The 23,502-nt window shown below is 41.4% G+C and overlaps 1 protein-coding gene and 1 long non-coding RNA gene across 8 annotated transcripts in view; one reads left to right on the top strand and one right to left on the bottom strand.

The window, feature by feature from the left end:
* The window catches only part of LOC122709343, a 92,070-nt gene that overhangs the window by 42,350 nt on the left and 26,218 nt on the right, over positions 1-23,502 (top strand). For all 6 annotated transcript variants that reach the window (XR_006345482.1, XR_006345481.1, XR_006345483.1 and 3 more), the window contains exon 2: positions 23,059-23,125. This is a non-coding gene — a long non-coding RNA (uncharacterized LOC122709343). The remainder of the gene's footprint in view (positions 1-23,058; positions 23,126-23,502) is intronic.
* The window catches only part of LGI1 (leucine rich glioma inactivated 1), a 39,130-nt gene continuing 26,525 nt past the window's right edge, over positions 10,898-23,502 (bottom strand). Inside the window, exons 5-8 of one of the 2 annotated variants that reach the window (XM_043926642.1) lie at positions 20,633-20,704; positions 17,913-18,082; positions 17,472-17,636; positions 10,898-11,530 (exon numbers count right to left, since the gene is read on the bottom strand). In XM_043926642.1, the coding sequence (XP_043782577.1) occupies positions 11,487-11,530; positions 17,472-17,636; positions 17,913-18,082; positions 20,633-20,704 (451 nt within the window). In that variant the 3' untranslated portion in view covers positions 10,898-11,486. Of the gene's footprint in view, positions 11,531-13,201; positions 14,400-17,471; positions 17,637-17,912; positions 18,083-20,632; positions 20,705-23,502 lie in introns of those variants that run through there. The other variant, XM_043926641.1, reaches the window with a different exon arrangement.

Here is a 23,502-nt window from a genome sequence, read left to right as displayed (position 1 = left end):
TCTCCTCTAATTCTATGGAAACTATGATTCATAGGGACCATTCTCAAAGAAGACTTGTTTCAAGTGAACACAGTCAAGCAACATTGTTTTTTAATGTCAGGAAAGGGCTGTAACTGACAGAAACACTTCATAGATTTCCCATGTCCTCCCCCAACCCACTGCCCTTAACACAGCTGCTTCTGGGTCTCTCTCTTCCAAAACACAAATTTGGACACGCTCCTTCAGCCTAATCTATCAGTTTCTGTGTTATTCTCCTCCAGTTCTGCTAGAGAAGAGTCCCCAGAATAGGACTCTGTTGAGAGGACTTGGGGAGAGGAAGAAATTGAGGAGAAGAAGGCAGAATTTTCTTTAGCTTTAGAGCCAGGACTTGACAGCAACAGTTTTGCCTAGTTAGAGTAACAAAGTGTCATCAAAATAATTTCCTTTGGGACTGCCCTGGTGGTCCAGTGGCTAAGACTCTGTGCTGCCAGTGCAGGGGGTCTGGTCAGGGAACTAGATCCCACATATGGCAACTAAGAGTTTGCATGCCACAGCTAAAGATTCTGCATGCCACAGTGAAGATTGAAGATCCCATTGCTGTTGCAACTGTGACTTGGGGCAGCCAAGTAAATCAATAAATATTTTTTTAAATTTCCTTCGCTGCTCTGACCCATTAGGAAGCTCATCTCAACTAGCAATAACTGTGAGTGATACTTGGTAACTGACCCAACACACACAAGGCTCGATGTTTCTCTCTATATTTAAGGGCAGTAAAATTCAATTACATATAGTCATCTCTAGCTTAACCAAAGAAGAAAGGGAGGCAACCACGTAGACCCTCTCTCTGACTGTATGACCCTCACTGTGCTCAGCATCACCTGAATGAGAACACTACCCTCTGGAGAATAGGATGGAGGGTTGGAGATCTATTGGGAAGATGTTATTTATCTCTCTTTGTTGTGAGGCTGGTGGACATTGGTGACCCAGGTGAAGGAAAGATAAATCTGCTAAGGCCTGCAGGGTAGGATGGATGGCTGTTTCAGACTGAATTTAATTAATTGCTTATATCTTGGCTGAATCATTAGGAGTTTATGTTCTAGCCTTCAGGTCTGCATGATCCAATTTGCTGTTCTGATGGTTCCTCTTGGGATGACCAGGCTTTGGAGGATTTATCCAGTCTCTCAGGAGGCGCACCAGCAGATTGATTTCAGAACATCGGCTTCAAGAAGGACAGACCTTCCGGGGTGTTGCTTTCCCCCTGAGAAAGTATGTTTATAATACTAAAGCAAGATACTATTTAAATATCTTTCCTCAGTTTCAGATTCTTTCTCTGTCCCACCCACTCCCCCCACCCATCCCCGCCCCTGCCTTCTTCAACAGGCTGAAGCAAGACCTTGGCAAAATTTATTCAGCAAAATTTTAATTATTATCCTAGTTCTTGAACCCTGGTAGCCCCTGGACTCTGTTCTTGGAATTTCTAGAACAGTCTCAGGAAAGGAAATCTCTTTCCCTAAACCTCCTTTCACACTTCAGTTGTACTTTTTCCAGGGACCACCCTTTGTGGGCCTGATTTCCTGGAACTCAGATGTCCACAGCAGCTGCACGCAGTCTCTGGGGCCACCTGCAGGGGGAGTCTGGTTCTGCTGCCCTCTGTGGACCACAGTGGGCTTGTTCTGCCTGTTAACCGTTGGGTCGCATCCCCGCCTCACCACAAAAACTGTAATTCTTATCCTCCAAACTCTCCTTCCTCAGCAGTCCTTAACAGATACCAAGCCCTCTTGTTATTAAGGAGCATGGCAGGAAGCCATGTTGCAGCTTCCAGGTAGAGTTTATCTCACATGATTGGTGAGTGATTCTGGCTCCCATTATAAAGGATAATGGGTTATTTCTGGGAAGGACCCTGAAATATGACCAGAAAATGTCTGAGCTCATCAACTCTGCCCTGCCTCTCATTCGATTTGTTGTCAGATGATAATATCTCTTGACCTTGCCCCCACATTTTGTGATAGTTCCTATTTGGGGGCCTCTAAACACAAAGTCACTCACTACAGCATAATAATAGTTGTTATTGTTATGCTTTATCTGCTACAGCATCCTCGAAGTGGTATCTGAGCACTGCAGAAATTTCAGATATCAGCATCAGGTTGACCCTTTAAACAGAAAGCAAAGGGGAAAAGATACTAATGGCAGTAAAATTTGGTACCTGGAAATAAAGAAGACTAGGTTTAGATACCCCAACATACTGGGTTATCAGGGACCATTAATACATGTTAAATCTTATTTTATAATGTAGACTTCTTCAGAGTCTTGGACTGGTCCCTCTAATCCTTTCCAGCACACTGATGCAGGCTGGCAGTGAGATAACTGGGATGAACTTCTGGGAGGATCCACCTAAGCATAGCCGTTTTTGTTTGTCCTAAGAGAGCATTTTAGCAGATGAGTGCATTTAAAAGTGGTCTGTGCTCTGCCCCCACACCAGTGTAAATATTGTAAGCATGAACATCTGGTTCATATCACTGATGACTACAGGGCATATTGACCTTAGATTAGGGGGATGAGACAGCAAAATCCTCATCAAACCAATAGTGACATTTCTAAGAGACGGCTGGGGTGGGGCAGTGAGGGAGCTTAGTCCCCTTGAATCTCCATTTTTGGGAAACTTTCCTTTTAAAAAAATTTTTAAGTATTATATGAAAATAAATTTCTAAAAAATCAAATAGATTTGCAATAAAAACAGTAGTAGCAGCCAGTGCACACTTTGTCAAGGCTCTTTTCACCTCTGATACAGAGTAATGTCCATGTAGTAGTTATTCCATCAAAACATGTATTAGCCTACAAAGATTATGACTTGGAGCAGTGCTCTCAGTAGCATGAAGAAGATAGAAACCTTTATTATTTTAAGCCAGTAATATTTGAGTTCTTCCAAAGGACTACCATATACCCCAGCCTATTTTGCCTGATACAGTCGATGCAAGTACAGTGGTCAATCACTAGGGCTCTGATTTCAGATGGATTTGTTTGTTTGTTTGTTTTTAATTGAAAGAAAGTGAAAGTCACTCAGTTGTGTCTGACTCTTTGCGACCCCATGGACTATACAGTTCTCCAGGCCAGAATATTGAAATGGGTAGCCTTTCCCTTCTCCAGGGGATCTTCTCAACTCAGGAATCAAACCCAGGTCTCCTGCATTGCAGGTGAATTCTTTACCAGCTGAGCCACAAGGGAAGTCCTTTTTAATTGAAGTATACTTTATTTATAATATTGCATTAGCTTCAGTTGTACAGCATGGTGATTCAGTATTTTTACAGATTACATTCCATTATAGGTTATTGTGTACTATACAGTATATCACTGTTATTTATCTATTTGATGTATAGTAGCTTGTATCTGTTAATCCCATACCCTTCATTTGTCCCTCCTCCCTTACCTCTCCCCTTTGGTAACCACAAATTCATTTTCTTTGTCTGTGAAATACAGACCTGGATTTGAGTCTGGGTCCTGCTGTCTCCTAGCTATATGCCTTAGACAGACTTCTGAAACTTTCTGAACTTCATGTCCTTCTCTAGAAAATAGTGATAATCATGGGATTTTTGCAATGCTTGGATTACTAAATAAAAGTAAAACATTCAATACATGTTCTGCACAGAATAAATGCTCAGTAAGTGGTAGCTTTTGATGATTAACAGTGTTTTTAACCTATTTAACACAAGTTCACAGGTAATACGGGGATTCCCGGGTGGAGCTAGTGGTAAAGAACCACCTGCCAATGAAGGAGACATAAGAGATGCAGGTTTGATCCCTGAGTGGGAAAGATCCCCTGGAGGAGGGCATGGCAACCCGCTCCAGTATTCCTGCCTGGAGAATCCCATGGACAGAAGAGCCTGGTGGCCTACAATCCATTGGGTCACAGACTCAGACACTATTGAAGTGACTGAGCATGCACTCGCAGGTAATATAAATACAGAAGGAATGTGTGTGAGCTGGCAGAGCTATTGCATTAGATGGAATACTGCCTTTTAGGAGATAAAGAAAGGAGTAAGTTCTTCAAGCTTTGTGGTAAAAATAAGTGCACATATGACTATTTTGTGATAGTGGAGAGGAAGGGGCCTTTATATTTGGTCTTTCAAAATAGTATCTCTGCTTCTTCACACTCCATTCAGAGAACAAGTCTTTTTTACTAAACCTTGATGAATTCTGTGCTAAAAATACTCTATTCCCATTTGGTGCAGTGAAATGTCATATCCATTAAACACCAACATACCAAATGCTGCGTGCAGAGCCTCAGCCCAGCAAATTCAAATCAACAGGATATTGTGCTCATCCTCATCTTCTTCATACTGTGCATCTCAGCAGATAATTCTGAAGGATTATCTAAGGCTTAATTGTTATCTTAATCTTTTAAATTATAAAAATAAAGAACTCATGTACTCCAACAAATTCACTTTTTTTTTTTTTCACTTTCTTTTTTTTTGTTTTTTTTTTTGTTTTTTTTTTTTATTAGTTGGAGGCTAATTACTTCACAACATTTCAGTGGGTTTTGTCATACATTGATATGAATCAGCCATAGATTTACACTTATGACAAATTCACTTTTATAATTTTATTTATTTTTGACTGTCCTGGGTCTTTGTTGCTATGTGGGCTTTTCTCTACTTGCAGCAAGCAGGGGTTGTTCTCTTGTTGCAGAGCATGGGCTCTACGGGGTGTGGGCTTCAGCAACTGGGGCTCCTGGGCTCTAGAGCCCAGACTCAGTAATTGTGGTGCACAGGCTTAGTAGCTCTGCAGCATGTGGAATCTTCCCAAATCCAGGATCAAACTCATGTCTCCTGCATTAGCAGGCAGATTATTTACCACCGAGCCATCAGAGAAACCCCAAACTCATTTTTTTTTTTAGTTCTACCACTTTATTGCTACCAACCCATCTCCCTCCACCCTCATGCACACATGCTCAGTCATGTAACCCCATGGACTTCAGCCCGCCAGGCTCCTCTGTCCATGGATTTTCCAGGCAAGAATACTGGAGTGGGTTGCCATTTCCTTCTCCACCAAACTCACTTTTAAAGAAAGGAAGTTGTGGTCCAAGGATAAAAATGACTTCTCAAGGTCACAAAAATATAAAAGTGACAGTACTGGGCCAAGATCTCCAAACATCCAAGCTAATTTTTCCCCCATAATAACACAGAGATACAGAACTTTCAGAACTGGAAGGACCTGATCCAGTTCCAATAAGTTATAGAGAAAGTTGAGGCCAAAAGAAATTTAAAATGTTTCACCCCAGGCAGTTCTTGAAGCCAGCATGTTCTAGAGTTTTGGGCCAACTTTTGTAATCACAGGCTTGGTGTTCTTGATATGTCACTGGTCAGTCCAATGTGGTTATTTAGAGTAGGGGCCCCAAGATTCCAGTTAATGGACTGGAAATGAGCTATCAACATTAGAATCACCTTAGTGATGTTTAAAAATAAAAATTCCTGGATCCCAGTCTTTGAAGATTCAGTTTTAGTGAATCTGAGGTGAGGTCCCTAGAATCTGTGTGGTTAGTTAGTTTGTTAGCTAATCCGTATAGTTAGTTTGCTTTCTAGCTGATTCTGAGGGACATCCAGATAGGGGAACCATTATTAACAGAAGTCAGTGCTTTATGTTCTGTTTTCTGCTGAGCCTGACCTATGATCATTTCCAGCTGATGACGAGATACCTATGGGAAAGCTTAGTCAGGGAAAGTCCTGGGCCACCAAGGAGCCTCTAAGATTTTAATCTGCAAAACCAACCTCAAGGTAATTAGAGCCAGGAGAAAGCTGCCCTCGCCAGATGGAGATTGATCTGAAATGGAAACACATCCAGGAGAACTGAAAGGGATCTAGAACACTCGGTCTCATCTCCCAGGCACGGGTGGCCACTAAATCAGAATTGGCAGCTTGACTTCTCTTGGGAAAACATCCTTTTAAAATAAAGGTTATCCGTTTAAATATTTTAAAACAGAATATTTGAGCAAACACCATTTTTAAATGTCTATAGAAATTGTAACAATAAATCATCATGAATAATAGACAAAGCTAGGAGGTTCTGTTTTGTCAAGTTTCACAAAATAAGAGCTGAAAGGGCTCTCTGAAACCTTTTAGTGAAAGGATTCTAAACACATCTGAGGGTGTGGCTTCTCCTCTGGTAGGTTTTTCTCTAAGTAGAGGATCTCAATAGAGATCACACCTCTTGCTGATGACTTTTGCCATTTTACCTGTATAGCATCCTTTCCTTCTTCCCTTATAGCTCAGTCGGTAAACAATCTGCCTGCAGTGTAGGAGATTCAGGTTTGATCCCTGGGTTGGGAAGATCCCCTGGAGAAGGAAATGGCGACCCACTCCAGTATTCTTGCCTGGAAAATCTCATGGACAGGGGAGCCTGGTGGGCTATAGTCCATGGGGTTACAAAGAGTCGGGCACGACTGAGCGACTGACACACACACAGTTTTACTTTAGAGAATTGCTCTTACCTTACTGTCATTCCACATGGTTCTCATCCGTGGGGTCCAGGAGTGGGCACCTGACCCAAGCTTGGCCAATCAGAGCACTCTATCCTTAACCAAAGCAACTGCTTCAGGGATGGGCACTTGGCCAATGAGCATCAGCCCCCAACCTTTGCTAGAACTACTGAGAAAGAGGATATGGGCATGGCTAAACTGGCCACAGAAGGGGGAAAAAAGTGGAAGCAGTGACAGATTTTATTTTCTTGGGCTCCAAAATCACTGCGGATTGTGACTGCAGCCATGAAATTAAAAGACATTCGCTCCTTGGAAGGAAAGTTATGACAAACCTAGACAGCGTATTAAAAAGCAGAGACATCACTTTGCTGACAAAGTCTGTATAGTCAAAGCTATGATTTTTCCAGTAGTCAGGTATGAATGTGAGAATTGGACCATAAAGAAAGCTGAGCACCAAAGAATTGATGCTTTCGAATTGTGGTGCTGGAGAAGACTCTTGAGAGTCCCTTGGACTGAAAGGAGATCAAACCAGTCAATCCTAAAGGAAATCAGTCCTGAATATTCATTGGAAGGACTGATGCTGGAGCTGAAGCTGCAATACTTTGACCACCTAATTCGAAGAGCCGACTCATCGGAAATGACCCTGGTGCTGGGAAAGATTGAAGGCAGAAGGAGAAGGGGGTAGCAGAGGATAAGATGGTAAGGTAGCATCACTGACTCAATGGACATGAATCTGAGCAAACTCCAGGAGATAGTGAAGGACAGGGGAGCCTGGGGTGCTGTAGTCTATGTGGTCGAAAAGAGTCAGACATGACTTAGTGACTGAACAACAACAACAAAACTGGCAAGAGGCAACATCGGAGCTGCTGGGGGTGTCTTTCTGCCAAGAATGGAGAGACTGCCTTAGGAAGACATCAACATGGAGGAAAATAGAGCCAAGAGTCAGAGAAAGACAGATGAACGATAATATCATCTTCATATCCAGCCCAGGTTTTTCTGAAACTAGATGCATTTTGATGTTTAAACTAGTTCAGCTGGATTTCAGCAACTGAAAACCAAAAGAATCCTGACCACTGTGTCTCCTCAGGAATCAGAAACTGGGGTTGCAAAATGGTCATGTGTATTTGGGAATTTACACAGATTATAATTCTTAAATACTCATTAAGTATGGACACGGTTTGGAGACAGGAAATGGGATTAGGCTTTTCTTCACTAGACCACTAGTAGTTGAGAATGACTTCCTGCTAGCTGAGGAAACTTGGCCAACATCACACAGCCTCAATACAATAAACCCCTCTGAACCCGATTCTATCTTAGGAAAAAACATGCTGTACACCTTAAAAAACAACAGTACATATCACAACAAACCGACTCTATTTGATCATTATTCACATTTTACAGACAAGATTAACTTACCAAGGGTCACGGAACTAATAAATGGCCACATTGAGATGCAAACTTGGTCTATCTGAGTCTAAAAATACATGGCGTTAACTACTCTGTCTACTGCCCTAAAGAGAAAATTGACATGGGCACCATCAGGATAGACCTACAGGCAAAAAAGGGAAAATATGAGTCACATTTCACTTCTCATATAGGACTTACTTTTGCCTCTTTAATTTTTCTGCGTGCTGCCTTTTAGAAATAAGCCCTAATGGTATGCAAATCTTTTAAGTGTAGGGACAATTTCTTGCTCATTTTTGCTTTGAGTTGTATACCATAGTGTTTTGCACATAGTAGGTGGTCAATAAACTTTTTCAATGAAGTTGAACTTTCTGTGTCCATAGGTGTAGGTATACAGTTGGAGTAGCAGGAAAAAAGGAGACAGAAATATCTAGTACTTGCCATCGTATCTACATTATAGTGCATTGTGCCTAAGTGTTCTGACTTAGTTGAAAATAATTTTGTGACATGTGTACAGAAAGCCACACAAAGTAATATAAAACAAAATGTGTATGTGTGTGTATGTATGTAGTGACATGTTAATAGAAGGCTACAGAAGTATCTCAAGGAATTCAACAGCAGGGAACAACACCATTGGATCGCATGAGTGATGGAGTGGAAAATGGGCAATCACTAGGAAAAGGGTGACTCACCCCCTCCCCTCTCCCACAGCCTTCTTCCTCATCTGTCTCCCTCTGGGCTGGATGCTGTGTTGTGCTGCCTCACTCAGGAATAAATTACTTATTTCCCCAGCTTCTGGGACTACTCCCAGAAGATGGTTATCTACTGTTTGCCCTCTTTGGGGATTGCCTTGGTTGAAAAAAACAGCCTCACTAAGGCCATGCTTTCTTCCAGGGACAGCACACCTCTGATAGAGGTATAAAGGTCTGATCCCCTTGGTCCAACTTGGGAAAACTGAGAAAGGACATCTCAGCTCTAGAGCTTCCTACAGGATTGCTTTTATTAGAACTGCATCACAACTCAGCTACTCTCTTTGCCAAATCCTAATTCCTTCTGCCTTCCAGGTTTTGGTCTGAAAGGTACTACCTAATACTTAACTTCTCAGAGTCTGGTTCTCAGGTGACCCAAGCTGGGTCTCCAAGGCTCCCAGTCTTCTTCCCATTCTCTCTCTGCCCTTCCTTTTAATTTATTTGACTGTGTTGGGTCTTAGATGCAGCATACGGGATCTTTATTGCATCCTGCAGGACCTTCCATTGGGCACACGGACTCTCTAGTTGTGGCACGGGGGCTCCAGAGTGCTTGGGCTCGGTGATTGCAGCCCACGGGCTTAGTTGCTCAAAGTGGCATGTGGGATCTTAGTTCTCCAACCAGGGATTGAACCCGTGTTGCCTGCATTGCAAGGCAGACTCCTCACCACTGGACCACTAGGAAAGTCCCCTCCCTCCCTTTCTACTCTCCACTTTTCCCTTTCCCTTTTCTTACCCCTTCTCTCTCTTCTTCCTTTCTTTTTCCTCTCCCTCCCTCTCTCCTTCAGACTATGTAGCTTCTCACCCCTGCTTCTTTCTGTGCTTCAGCTTCATTCTCTTCTCCTCTGCTCTTCTGGTTTGTAGACCACCGTGGCTGCTCCAAACTGGAGTGGTGCCTCAGACACCATCATTGTAGCATATGCTTTTGGTTATCCACCCAGATGTCTTTTGCTAGGTTGGTGAACTCATACGGTGGCATGGCTGCTCACATTGGTTCCTGTCTCTGGGAGGTTGCACTTAGCCAACTAGAACCTTCTCAGCTGGAGATGCCTGAGAGGTTATGCCCCACATTCTTTGGTCACTGATCATCAGATGGGGAATATAAATGTCCACCCTCCTTGCTTCAAGGCAGAACACACGCTGTAGTACAATTCATTCCTGCTTTAGAGATCCCCTTGGATTCAGGCTGAAGCTAGACTTCTCCTGAAAGTACATCTTTACATCTTCCCCGCTCCATGCTCCTCCCTGTCCCTTACCTAAGAGCACTCCTTCAGTAAATCCTGCTGCTTCAAGGGAACATGATTTAAGATCATCCCCTTACAGGTATGGTGCCTGGGACCAATTGACTCAGATTCTGCTGCTCTAGTTCCAAATATCCAGGAAGGAGGATGGATTGGCTCAGGCTGAGCCAGCTGAGCTTCTTAGATTGGGGTTTAGGTGTTCAGTCATTTACGGCTGGGTATAAATGACCCAGTTGCATAGTACAGGGTAGATGAGGGGTACAGAGAGAGAGGGCAACTCTCAGAAAAGTCGATTCCTGCAAGAATGGACGTGACCACATGTCCTCCTTCTCAGTCTTTCTTGAATTTATCATCTCAGTCAGCCTCCTCATTCCTCACCTCTCTCCCCATCTGCAACCCTAGGTTCCAGTCAGAGGGTTCGATTTTGAAAGGTAGCACGATGTAATGGAGAAAGGACTGGGCTGAGCATCAGGAGGCCTGGGTTGTAACCTGCTTCACATCTGTGGGTCTCAATTTCGAGGTAAATTAGACAGTTTGTTTGCTGACTTAAATAGTCAATGCCTCTATTAAAGCAAATGGCCAGAATCTAGATCCAAAATCTCTGCATCTCTGAAGTCAGCAGAGTGCCTGGCACAGAGTCTGAACACCGTTAACATATAGAAAACAGGAGGTAGCCTTTAGAAATGAAATGACAATGAATTACATCAAGGCAATAAGGTAGAACATGACCCCAAAGCATACAATATTCTGGGTGTGGGGCCCATAGTAATAACTGGTACTTGCACGCTCAGTTGCTTCAGTCGTGTCCGACTCTTTGCAACTCTGTGGACTGTAGCCTGCCAGGTTCCTCTGTCCAGCAGATTTCCCAGGCAAGAATACTGGAATGGGTTGCCATTTCCTGTTCCAGGGAATTTTCCCAACCCAGGGATCGAACCCTCGTCTCCCGTGTCTCCTGCATTGCAGGTGGATTCTTTACCGCTTTGTGCTCTTCTCTGCTAAGCACGCCATGTGCTATTCTGATTATTGCTGCTAAAAAGTCACCCCAAAACTTGGCCTTTTAAAATAACGATTTTATTAATGCTCATAGATACTGTGGGTCAGGAATTTGGGCAGGGCATCATAGGAATGGCTTGTCTCTGCTCCATGATTTCTGGATGTTCAGTTGGGAATATTTGCCAGTCTGTGGTGACTTGACAGCTGAGAGCAGAAATCATCTGGAGGCATCTTCGCTCACAAAAATGGTGGCTGATGTGGCGGTTGGTTGGCTGAGACCTCATCTGGGGCTGTTGACCAAAGCTTGGGCTTCCTCAGAATGGTGGCTTGGGCTAATAATAGCACTTTGTATGCAGCAGCTCAGGCCTCCAAAAGAGATCCTCCCAGTTTCACAAGGCAGAAGCTTCATTGTTTTTATGACTTCACTTCAAAAGTCAAACTGCATCGTTTCCACTACATTTTGTCAGTCACCAGGCCATCCAGATGGAAGGATCAAGAAATTAGGCATCATGTCTTGATGGGGTTAGGGCAAGGTTCTCATAGAGCATGTAGGATGGGAAATATCATTGTGGCCATATTTGTAAAATTCAATTCACCGTGTGTGCCTTGTTTCATTTAATCCTTCTGTTGTCCTTGGAGTAGGCATCGTTGTCCTTACAGATGAAGAAACTGAGTCTCAGCAAGGCCATGTAGCTTGCCTGTGGACAAAGCCAGTACATGACAGGACAGGACTTAAACCCACTCTGTACCAAGCAGGTGTTCTCTAACAGAGGTGCATGCTAAGTGGCTTCAGTTGTGTCCAACTCTTTGCAACACCATGGACTGTAGCCTGCCAGGCTCCTCTATCCATGGGATTCTCTAGGCAAAAATACTGGAGTGGGTTGGCAGGCCCTCCCCACTGAATCTTCCTGACTCAGGGATCGAATCTGCAAGTCTTAAGTCTCCTGCACTGACAGGCATGTTCTTTACCACAAGCACCACCAGGAAAGCCCCCCTCTAACACACATGTGCTACTTATTGGACAAAGGAACGAAGAAAGTCAGACATTCGAAGGCCAGATCTCCCTATGTGCAGGATTGGGAGTGGGTGAGTCTTTTCGTCCCCCCATAACCCTGATGTCAGAGTTGATATCTTCCCCACGGGGTAAAGGAATATGGTTCCTCTGCATAGCTCCCCAAGGTGTTGCTTCCCAGAGACTATGTAACTATTATGTGTACCTTTAATGCCTCAAGTTTGCCAGATACATGCTGCCAGAGTTGCTGTCTGTCCCACCTGCCCCCCTAATCATTCAGCTAAAGAGTCTGAGCAACAGTAAGCCTGAGGAAGCTCTGATCCCCTCCATGAAGGCAGCACACAGAACCAAATCATGCCAAGAATATCTCCTCTGCCCTGATTCCCTTTTGAAATCATCTCTTCCCTTTATGTTCGAACAAGGACCACTTCTTCCAGGAACTCATCTTGGACACTCCTATGATACTTAAAATCAGAATGTTTAGGTGACATTTGGCACTCACAGCTTATTCTGTAGTTTTTTGTGTCCTAATCACCCTGTTAGTCTTCTAAGGCCCCACAGGTCAAGGACTATGCTCTATTCCTCAGTTTTCCTCCCCAAACCACAGAAAAGATACCCCATTAGTAGGTCCTCAGTAAATATGACTGGTTAGATCAAAGGACCTTGTGAAGTTTATTTTTAAGTTTATAACATGTGCATCTTCAAAAGTAGTTTTTGAGAACCTACTCTATCAAAGGCATTGTGCTAGGTGCTAACATACCATGGGATCCAGGAGCAGGGATTTAGAAAGTCAGATCTGAGCCTTGTGGGCACTCAGCAGTGTGTCAGTATCATGTCAGAACTGATGTCTAGAAGCAAAGCATCCTTGGTCAGATTGAGGCCTTCGTATCAGATATATCTGATGCAAGTGCTGTAAGGTTACAATCTCTGTCAGCTGTCAGATGATTTGAGAGTCAGACATTTAGAAGTCCCTGAAGAAGGCTTTAAAAATCCAAGATCTTGAATTTAGCTTCTATAAATTCTCCAAATGATGTTTTTAGCTGGAGCTATCACATAGGAAAGGATGGGCCTAACTGTCTAATTAGCCATCTTGTAACAGGCAAGTTTCTCTACTCTTCTTCCATTTGTCACTATTTCACCCCAAAGTGTTCCCCAAAACCATGCCCTTTAGAAACACCTTTGAATATTCAAACTCAGCTGATCAACCTAATAATAAATGATAGGCAATCAATATGAATGTTCATCTTCACTCATTATTTACTACATAAATTCTCAATCCAAATATAACCCCATTGTATAAAACTCTTCACTCAACATACTATTACCAAGAATAAAATAACTCCTGTAAATAATTACCTTTGGGATATGAAAGAAAATGTAAACATTTTATTTGGCAGTTGTTTCTGAACACATGAATAAATAAATGGAAAAGTACATATTCATATTTCTTTTTGGAGTAACAGATACCATTAAACGCTTATTTACACATCTTCACTGCAAAGAACAGTTACACAATTCAGTTTTGTCTTATAAAAGGTAACTTCCCACACCACTGGACTGGACAGGTAAAGATGGAGATATGGGTAGTGCTTGGTTCTAGCAGTCTCAATGTTTGAAAGGCATTCATTTGCAAGTGTGAAAAGAAGTCATCATGCATTTGAGTTCATCCGGATCATGTACTGTAGAAAGTTACTGATGGCAGCCACAGAATTTGGTGTGTCATGCGCTTAAGTCAACTATGACATGTTTGTAAATCTGTGTGTTTCCCTTAAAACTGGAAGCAAAAAGAAAATTGCGTTTATTAATGGACACATGCGTGAATGATCTTGGTGCCTGAACATTTAATTCCTGAAATTTCACAAATTTGGCTTTCTCTGCATCCCAGTTATACACTTGAGTAAAGGAATAATCACTTCCAAGAATTGCATATTGGTAGTTATTTATCTGAAGAGGCTGGAACACCATGGATCCTCGTGATGGCATCCTCTGAATATCCTGAAATGAGGACCCTCCCCATTTCATTACTTTGGAATCACCAATGAATCTTGTCAAGCAGATGTACACATCGCCTTTCACTGAGAAGTGCTTAACGGCATATACATCCTCCATGTTGGGGATGTCAGTCTGGTTAGTGAATAATTGTATTGCTTTGTTCCACTGATAAATGACAGGACGCTGGGAACTGCTGGACAGTATTAAATGAGGCGTTCTGAGAGTCTGAGGTGTTCTGGCTATTTCTAGATATTCCACATCAGTATCCCTGTACCACGCATGTAAAGATTGATGGGAGTAGAATCCATTTCCATTCCACTTATAAATGGTAGTGAAACCAGCTTTTGAACTGTCAGCAACAACGAAGTACCAGTTGTTTTCAATCTTGAATGTTTCAATGTCATTGGGTTTTCGGATTTTGAGGATTTCAATATCCTGGATTTTTATGAATTTATTTGCAAAACTGTCTCGCTTATAGATGTGAGAGCCGCCAAACAGCTGGGCCACAATGACATAGAGCTGAGTTTCAATGACTATAGGCTTGCACACTACAGTGGACGTGCCTGGGAAAGACAAATGAGAGATTAGGAGGATGGCCATCCTTCTTTTGGAGCATGTTAATACACAGGCTGAGACCATGCAGCTGCCACCAAAATCTTGTTTCAGCCTGAAATAAGAGATTTCTTTGGTTGATTAGGCAAAGCCAGTTTTTTTAATCAGATCCAGTGGCAACAAGACTGTGCCTTTTTGCCTCATGGAGCCTTGTTACCAACAGTAGAGTTGTCTTGTCACATCCAATGTGTACTAGACATTCAGGACACATGGCTACAGCCTGAGTTTTCCCTCTCACTTCTTCTTCTTCATTGTCTTTAATTTAAAAAAAAAAATTTTTTTTGGCTGCACCACATGGCACGTGGGAGCTTAGTTCCCCGACCAGGGATTGAACCTGCGCCCCCTTCACTGGAAGTGCAGAATCTTAACCACTGAATTGCCAGTGGAAGACCCTGGAAGACGGCGACGGAAGTCCCTCTTCTTTGTCTTTTTTTTTTTTTGGCCAAGCCACAAATGGATTTAGTTCCCTCAATCAGGGATTGAACAGGGAAAGCAGTGAGTACTAACTACTGGACCGTCAAGGAGCTCCCTCTCCTCTCCTCTCACTTCTTATAGAAAAGAATCATTGCTTTCCCTGACGTATCAATGAGTTAGTCACAGTAATTCTAGTGGAAACTGCCATTTATTGAGCACCTACTTTATGCTTTGCCAGATCATCTCATTAAATTTCCCACCAATCTTAAGAGATAACTATTATTATTACCCTTCCTTTTGCAGGTGAGCAGGCTGAAAGTCAGAGAGGTTCGATGCTGCTAGAAGGCAGAGTTGGGATTCAAGCCCAAGGCTTGAGTTAACTTAACCCAGGGCGAGGAGTTAGCTGTATTGGGGCTTCCAACTTGGGCTTGGATTCCACAAAGTTCTGGGACAACCTCACCAAGTCTTGAGCAGTGGCCTGGGCAGCCCACAGCTCTATCTTCAATTGCTGTGTTCTCTGTAATGAATGGTTTCTAGCTCTAGAATCGACTAACTTTCCCCTAAGAAAAGAGAGATATCACTCGGGATTTTTCTGAAGCTTTAGGTCACTAGTGGCAAAAGAGAAGAAGGAAGAATCCTTAAGAAAAGTGAAAGAGGGGTACAGTCGTGGGCGATGCTCCTGAAAGTTACTTTGGGAAATCTCAGAAAACTACATGGGGGTCTGTCAGAAGCCTAGCTCAGTATCCTATGTTAAGAGTTTAAGTTATCAGTAGATTCTGATCTTCTAGAGGGAGGTTGGTTCTCTGAAACCCAAAGAAAGCAAGGCAAATCTAGCCCCAGGCTTTTTCTAACTGCAGCTCTAAGGGCTTTGAGGTAATAAGTTCCACATCGACTCTTTCTATTAATTGACTGCATGCATAGGCAAAATTATTCTATTTATGACCCTTTTCAAGACTCAGCTGATTCTGTGACCTTAAGAAAAATCTCTTCTCTGGGATTCAGTTTTCCCTTCTATACAGTGAAAGTTGGAACTAGATTAGAGATGGCTACTGGTTTTCAATCATGTACCAATATTGATTGATTGATTGGGACTGCCTGGAGAACTGTATTAAGAAGGATTCTGTCCTCTGCAAGAAAGAACATCATGATAGATTAACAGTGTCTATATGGGGTGAGGGAGGGGATAGTGCATATATGACATATATTCATCATCCTGGACTAGATAATGTCATCTGGAAGTCTGCAAATATATGATTCATTTTTCTTTCAAGTGTTCATCTAAAGATTCATTCATAGCAATTGAGAGACTGTACGCATTTAAGAAGAAGCTGGTTTAGATTGCACAAAGTCCTGCTGCAATCCACTGGAGAACTGAGGGGGCTTCAGGAGAAAGGGAAGCATAGCCTTCCTCCTTGAGAAGGAAAGAGGATTCTAGGAGGGTCTCAGTTTGGAGGGGATTCAGTTATCTGGGCACCTCAGTCTTAGGTAAGACCGAAACTTGTCCTGATCCTTTGAGCAATAGGGTTGATGACTGCCAACAAAATCTAGTTATAACCATCCCAGCCTTGTCGACTGGGTGACCTTCTATGGGAATGTGGGAGTGCTCTCAGAAGCAAGTTTAAGGGTGTTAGAAGCTAACGCTGATGTGAAGGTGATTTCAGAGGGAGCCTCATGTTCTAATTTATGACTTAACACTTAAAAGTTTTTGAAATGAGGAAGAAACTTAAGAGGTGACCTAAGTAAAAGTTTTCATGGAAAAAAAAAAAAAGATTTCCATCATCAAATTAAATGCAAAAAATACAAAAAAAAAAAAAATACTAGAAAGAGGTTTGTGTCCTCACTGCAGGATTTCTCAGAGCCTCTAATGTGTGTTATTATGAATCTCCAAGAGGGAGATATGGGTCCCAAATTTACTGGACCATAAAACCCTTATATCACAAGTCATACATGAACATTTTGCAGAAGTAATGTTTTTGCAATAAAATTTGAGATTCATCGACCTAAAATAAACTCAATTCTGTAGTTAAAAAAATGGACCCAGTGAGAGTGTGGCTTAACTAGTTTGTTTGTGGCAGAACCTAGATAGAACTCATAATTCTTAGTCCAGTACTTTTTCTTTCAAGAAAAATAACCCACTTTTTATTGCATATTTACTAAGATAGGTCTTATGCTAGGTTTCTTGAACATGTGCTCTCATTATTTCATAAGAGCCCTGCAAGTTAGATATTAGTATTACCATTTTACAACTGAGGAAATTAAGCTTTAGGGAACAATCTCAAATGGTAGATTTAGGATTCAAATGATTCTAAACCTGGTAGCTCAATTGGTAAAGAACTGCCTACTGTTCTAGAGACCCAGGTTTGATCCCTAGATTGGGAAGATCTCCTGCAGTAATAAATGGCAACCCACACCAGTATTCTTGCTTGGAAAATCCTATGGACAGAGGAGCCTGGTGGGCTACAGTCCATGGGGTCTCAGGAGCTGGACACGATTTAGCAACTAAACTACAAACCTGCCAAAAGCATTCCCTGATATCATTCATCTTTTCTTTTTGCCCTTGACCCAAGCAGTTTAACTTTCCATTCAAAATACAGTCAGCCTTTTCATACCTGTGATGTTGTCATAATTCCGGAAGGTCTTTTCTACATGGTCCCATTCAAGGAAAATGCACTTTCCAGTAAAAGGCTGAGCGATGACGACATACTCATCGTTCATATAAGAAAAAGTATCTATGGACAGTGACTGATAAGGCAGGTCTTGAGACTTTGCAAACTCTGCAAAAATTGAAAATGATGATTAGTAGCTGTGCTAATGCCTCATTCGTTGGCTAGATCTAAAATGTCCATAAGAAATACATTTATTCTAGAGAAACAGTAAAATGGTAGTTTTACTTTGCTTTTAAACACATGAAGTTTTAATGGTTCATAATATCTTTAAATTGCTCAGTTGGTTTTTAATGTATAAAAAATATCAGTTCCTGCATATGTTAAAAAAAAAAAATGTAACCCTTAGTTTAATTTTATGAGATGGATTAATTTGGAATACATTACCTGTAATGATGCAATCAAAATCCTTAGAGGAAAGACTATTGATTTTGCGCTTCTTGTATTCCGGAGGGCCTTCACAATAGATGTCTTCGACAGTTGCATTGGTGTGGCTTAGCCATTCCACCAGCCACTTCAGTTTACAGTCACAATTAAATGAATTACCTCTCAGGTCACTGAAAGACAAACTTCAGCTGCTTTTGATATACAAGGGTCCTTCCTTCATAGGCATGACTCTCACCATAGCAATTACATGAGCAGGACGCCCTCACCTGGTTTTATATCATGCCTCATAATCTACCTTGAACCTGTCTGATCGTTCACTTTGGGCTCAGAGAGGACCACAGTGCACCCTTGCAAGCCACCCCAGTCAATGGAACCTCATAACTTACTCCCTCTTGGATTCAAAGGTAGTTCAGTCTAGAGCTGTGCTGTCCATAGGAATACAATGTGAACCATATATGTAGTTTAAAAATTTTCTATAGACACATTAAAAAAGTAAAAAGAAACAGATGAAATTATTTTTAATATCATATGTTATGTAACCCAGTACATACAGAATTTTATCATTTTGACATATAGTAATATGAAAATTACTTATGAGATATTTTGCATGCTTTTTCTATACTAAGTCTCTGTGGAGTCCAATGTGTATTTTATGCTTACAATATATCTCAATTTGGATAATAAAATTTCAGCAGAAGTTCCTGATTTGTGTTTAGATTTAATAAAATTCACAGTTGAAAAAAAAAAAGATTCATACACCCGATTTGTTCCAAGCATACTTAAAAGTTTTCCAATAATTGAACAGAAAAATCAGTTCTTAAATTTAGTTTTTTATTTGATTAAAAAAAAAACTAAGTAAAATTTAAAATTCAGTTTCTCAGTCACACTAGGAACACATTTTAAGTGTTCTGTGATCACATGTGCGGCTACCATATTGGGCAACAAGGGTTCTAAAACACAGAATGTAGTGACTGTTGGACCATATTTAATTAAATCAAGTGAGCTATTTGCTTTTCTTCTTCCTCACAGATGTAATTAATCCTGATCCTATTCCATGGTCTTCAAATTCAATTTTAATAGGAAATGACTTCGATACAGCCGAGTTAATGCAGACATACAATAGCTCATAACCCATAATAAACTGCACAGCACAGATAGTTTAAATTTCCACATATGATCCCAACTCATCAGTTCTCTGTTTATTTGCATTGTTTCTGCTCAGAAATCCAATCTCTTTCCTAAAACTCGTCTCTGTCACATAGAATTCCTAAGATAGGTATTGTCTACTTTTCACACAGCACAAGAATAATTTTTAAGTGTTGGAGCACTTAAAAATGTGTTTTAAGGAATAAAGAAAACCAAGAAATCTACTAAAAGGCATATTGGCATGGATCCTTGCACTTCTTAAATAATTCTTGATTTGGGCGTATCAAGGTAGGCCAAACCCATGATAGGATTCCTTGGAGAAACTGAGCCCTTTTCAAGTGACTTTTCTTTTGCTAGCGTGCAGTTTAGACTGACATAATGTTGGGCCAGAGGGTCTCCAAACAAGCTATATCCCCAAGTCTGCCATGGAGTTATCTAACTTGCAAGACATTCGTAGGACTGACTTCATATCCCAAGACTACTCTGACCCAGAAATAATGAGTGTCAACTTTTCTGATCTATTGCAAACCAGAGTGGATAACTGTGGTCTGTCCAAGACTCTTTGGAAGTGTCCTGATTCTGACACTCTCTTGGAAATAAACCATCTTTCAGGAATTGGGGTAATAGGCATGGAGGAGGGGCTGGGGGAGTACTACAAGGAACAAAGAAAGTTTTTCACTAGCTAGCTGATTTGATGTTAAATACTGGTTTTAGGCGAGGATACTTGACTCAAATTTTGTTGGAGAAAAGTTGTTTTGAATATATATTCTATAGCAAAGGACCTGATAAATATGGTTTTTTTCACACATCTTTCGTTTGTTCCTATGTTCTACCTTGTGGCATTTAAATACCTTTCTAATGTTTTGGAAGGCACTTATTGAAGCTAAATTGCTTTTGAGACGGTTAGGCATACATTACTTGCTTTGCTTACTGCAAAATATACAAATTCCTTCCAAAGATCTTTCACTCTGAGGCTTAAAAGTCAAAGTTTGAAAGCTCTTTTGTTTGAAAAAGGGTCAAAAATAATTAAGTTCATTCCCTTCCTGGGGCTTAAGCCAAATTCCTGGGGATTAAGCCTAGGGTTGTTGTTCAGAGTAATGAGAGAAAAGGCAAACTTTTCTCCCTTCCCCCACTTCCTGCTCCATTTCTCTGTTGACTGACCAACCCATGGGTGTAACCTTTCATCTTTATTCTGTCAGTTACCCAGACTTCTTTGTGTTTTTCCTTTGTTGCCCCATTTCCTGAACCCCGTGAGAAAAAAAAAAGGCTTCTTGAAATTTCTATCTAGCTCTCCTCTTCCCCTGTCTCCCCCCAAGTCGCTTGTCATCAGTCCCTCCCATACAGACACACACTTTATCAAAGGAAAGCTTAGGGTTACGTTTTCAAACTATAGTGGAGGAAACCCTAGGAGACTCAAACAGTAGTCCAACTAAATTCAAAATTTAAGACAAATTAAAATTTTAAATTTCTCATTTAATTTAAAGCCAATTAAAATTTTTAATAATCAACACCAGACTTCTTTGTTAACTACTGCAAATTAGTTAATTAATCAGTGATTTCTTAGGTCCTCTTACACATTTGTTAAAGAATCCAGGCCTTTGAAAATATCTTTTGGGAGAGTCTGGAGATTGTTGTTTGCAAGGCTCCTGGAAAAAAAAAAAAAAAAGAGTAACGTAAACTGTAGTCATAAACAAAATACATGCATTTATGGCCCTTTTTGTATTATGGTATTAGACAAAATGAACAAGGAAACACTCCAAAATACCAGTAACAAAACAATGCCTGGGCATCGGTCTTTCTATTTATTTAGCACCGAATGGAGCATCACACTCTCAGACAACTAAAGGTTGTCTTCCCATGTCTGTCGTCTCCATGCGCTCCCCCCTCACACTCAGGCCGCCCTTCCCCTTCTTCCCTCCCCTCACTGGCTCCAGGAGTAGCTCAACCACCAGCTCTTAGAACCCGTAGCTCTCAAACTTGGAGGCCTGTCTAACTACTCCCACTCTAGCACACTCTTTTTGCCTATTCTTTTTCTACATGTTTTTCCTTTTTAGCTCCATTCATTCATCCCTCCTTAGAAAATAGCTTCCTCATAAATATCCGTCTCTCCAATCATCCATTCATCCTGTTTAATCATCTTTTTTTCCTTCTTATAGTTCTTGTCCTATTATCACAGGAATTGTTTTCTCCTTCTCTATTTGTTCTTCCACATATTGCTAAAATGATTCTGATTCTAATCAAGAGTAATGAGCAGGAAACAGTCCTGATAGTATCAAGGAAAAGGTCATGTGTCCACACTGCAGAATTGTGCACGTAACCGGGAGCAGATACTGTATGACGGGAAGGGTGACTAGGTACTGGTGATTTGTCTTTAATCAGCACTATACATATACTTGCATTTCCCAGGTGGCTCAGTGGATAAAGAACCCACCTGCCAGTGCAGGAGACTCAGGTTCAATCCCTGGGTCGGGAAGATCCCCTGGAGGAGGGCATGGCAACCCACTCTAGTATTCTTGCCTGAAGAATCCCATGGACAGAGGAGCCTGGCGGGCTACAGTTTATAGGGTCACAGAGTTGAACTGAATCGACTGAGCATGAATACATACGTATACATGTTATATACTTTCCTTAGAAGCGGTTTTAATTTTCACAATAAAAATTGAAAATTAAAACAAAGGAGCCTATGCTGTCAGCCTCCAAAGCTCTTGAAAATTCTCTCAAACTCATCTTAAAACACTCTCAAAAGTCTTCTGTTTCTGTGTCTTCTAATTAGTATGGGATTTCTCAAGTGCAAGCATTAAAGACATTTAAAACCTATTTTTAAGTTAATTATGTTGTTTTTCTGAGTTTTGGAAATTACCACTAGACTAGATTAGAAACCTTTTTCAATGAACCTTGGCACGGAAGAAAGGGAACTGAATCAGAAGGTTTCAGTCTCAGTGACAGTCCATTTTGTGATGAAGGGCATAGCTTTGGAGTCATTCTGAGCTGTCTGAATCCTGACTCCACTATTTACTGGCTGTGTGACTGTGGTTATGTACCTTCTCTTCAACTCAGTTTTTTCATTTTTAAGTGGAAGTATAATACCTCATATTATAAGAGTGTTTAAAAAAATGCAGTAACTCAGGATGGTAGCTGGTATGTGGACTGCTTTCAATAAAGGGCATTTGGGAGGAGGGGACTGGAAGGAGAAGGGCTTTTGTGTGATCATTGCCCCAAAACAGCATTTAGAAAACTGACCATACAAGTGAACTGCTGTAACTGTCTACCTACAGAGTATTAAGAAAATACTGCTAAAGAAGATTTTGCAAGAGAATATCTCCACAATTCCTTTTACTGACTGGTGGTTGAATGAAGAAATTTCTTGGTGTCTTGGACCAGTCTAGAGTCACTCTCAAGTTATGCATCTCAATATATTTGCTGGCACAATTGTGTCCTACAGTCCTTATGCTAACTTCTCCTAAGTGCATGTCCCTCTCCCAGACACCAACATAAAGTACAACTGGCTGCAGGATGCATGCTTGGAGTAGGCTGGGTTTTAGAACAGTGGGAGGGAAATGATAAAATAGTCTAGTCCTGAATTACTGCAGCCATTAAGGTTACCAAGGAAGAGACACCTGTTTTCCTTGCTGCCCAACGCAGTTCTTTGAAAAAGCCGGTGAATTGAGAGTTCCACTATCTGCCCGAAGAATAAAACTGTAGACCTCACATAGCCAGGGTGTTAACAATGAACTTCATAGATACAGAGAACAAATTGGTGGCTGCTAGAGGTGAGGTTGAGGGGTGGGAGAAATGGGTGAACTGCATTTTGTTTGTTTTGGTCTAAAAAAAAAAAGATTTTAAAATTCCAAAATTAAGAAAGAGTCAATGCGCTTCACTACAGGTTTTATTAAGGGGTAAGAATGCACTGTATCTGGGTAGCTGATGAGGGGTAGAATTGGTTGGGAGAGGAGTGAAAACAGGGAAGTGAGACATTTCACTGATGTTAATTGTTTTCTAGGATTACTCCACAGCGAGTACTGGAAGGATGTTTGTCTTATCACTGTATCCCCAGTGCCTGACATAATGTAAGTCCTCAACAGCTGCTTTTAAATGAATAAATGATTGAATGAATGAGTGGATGAATGGGACAGGCTTGAATGGATAAGAAAAAGGGCACCAATCGAGACAGAGAAAAGGGCAGAAAATGAGTCTCAGGCCCCGTACACCAAGACACTGAGTTAGGGAGAAACTGCAAAGCCCTGTGAATTACCATTGTCTTACCCTGACATCACGTGCTCCTGATGCTTACAAAGTTCCCTCCCTCCTCTGAGCCTGGGATCCTAGTTCCTGGCCAGGGTTCAAATCCTGCTGTGAAAGGGCCAAGTCTTTACCACTGGACCGCCAGGGAATTCCCTAGGAGGCTTCCTTTAATTTTTTTTTTAACTTGGCTGCGCCAGGCCTT

The sequence above is a fragment of the Cervus elaphus genome, chromosome 15 (assembly GCF_910594005.1).
Source record: "Cervus elaphus chromosome 15, mCerEla1.1, whole genome shotgun sequence".
Taxonomy (NCBI): domain Eukaryota; kingdom Metazoa; phylum Chordata; class Mammalia; order Artiodactyla; family Cervidae; genus Cervus; species Cervus elaphus.
Note: the sequence above shows the minus strand (reverse complement) of the source record. Positions and strands in the feature narration are given on the sequence as shown.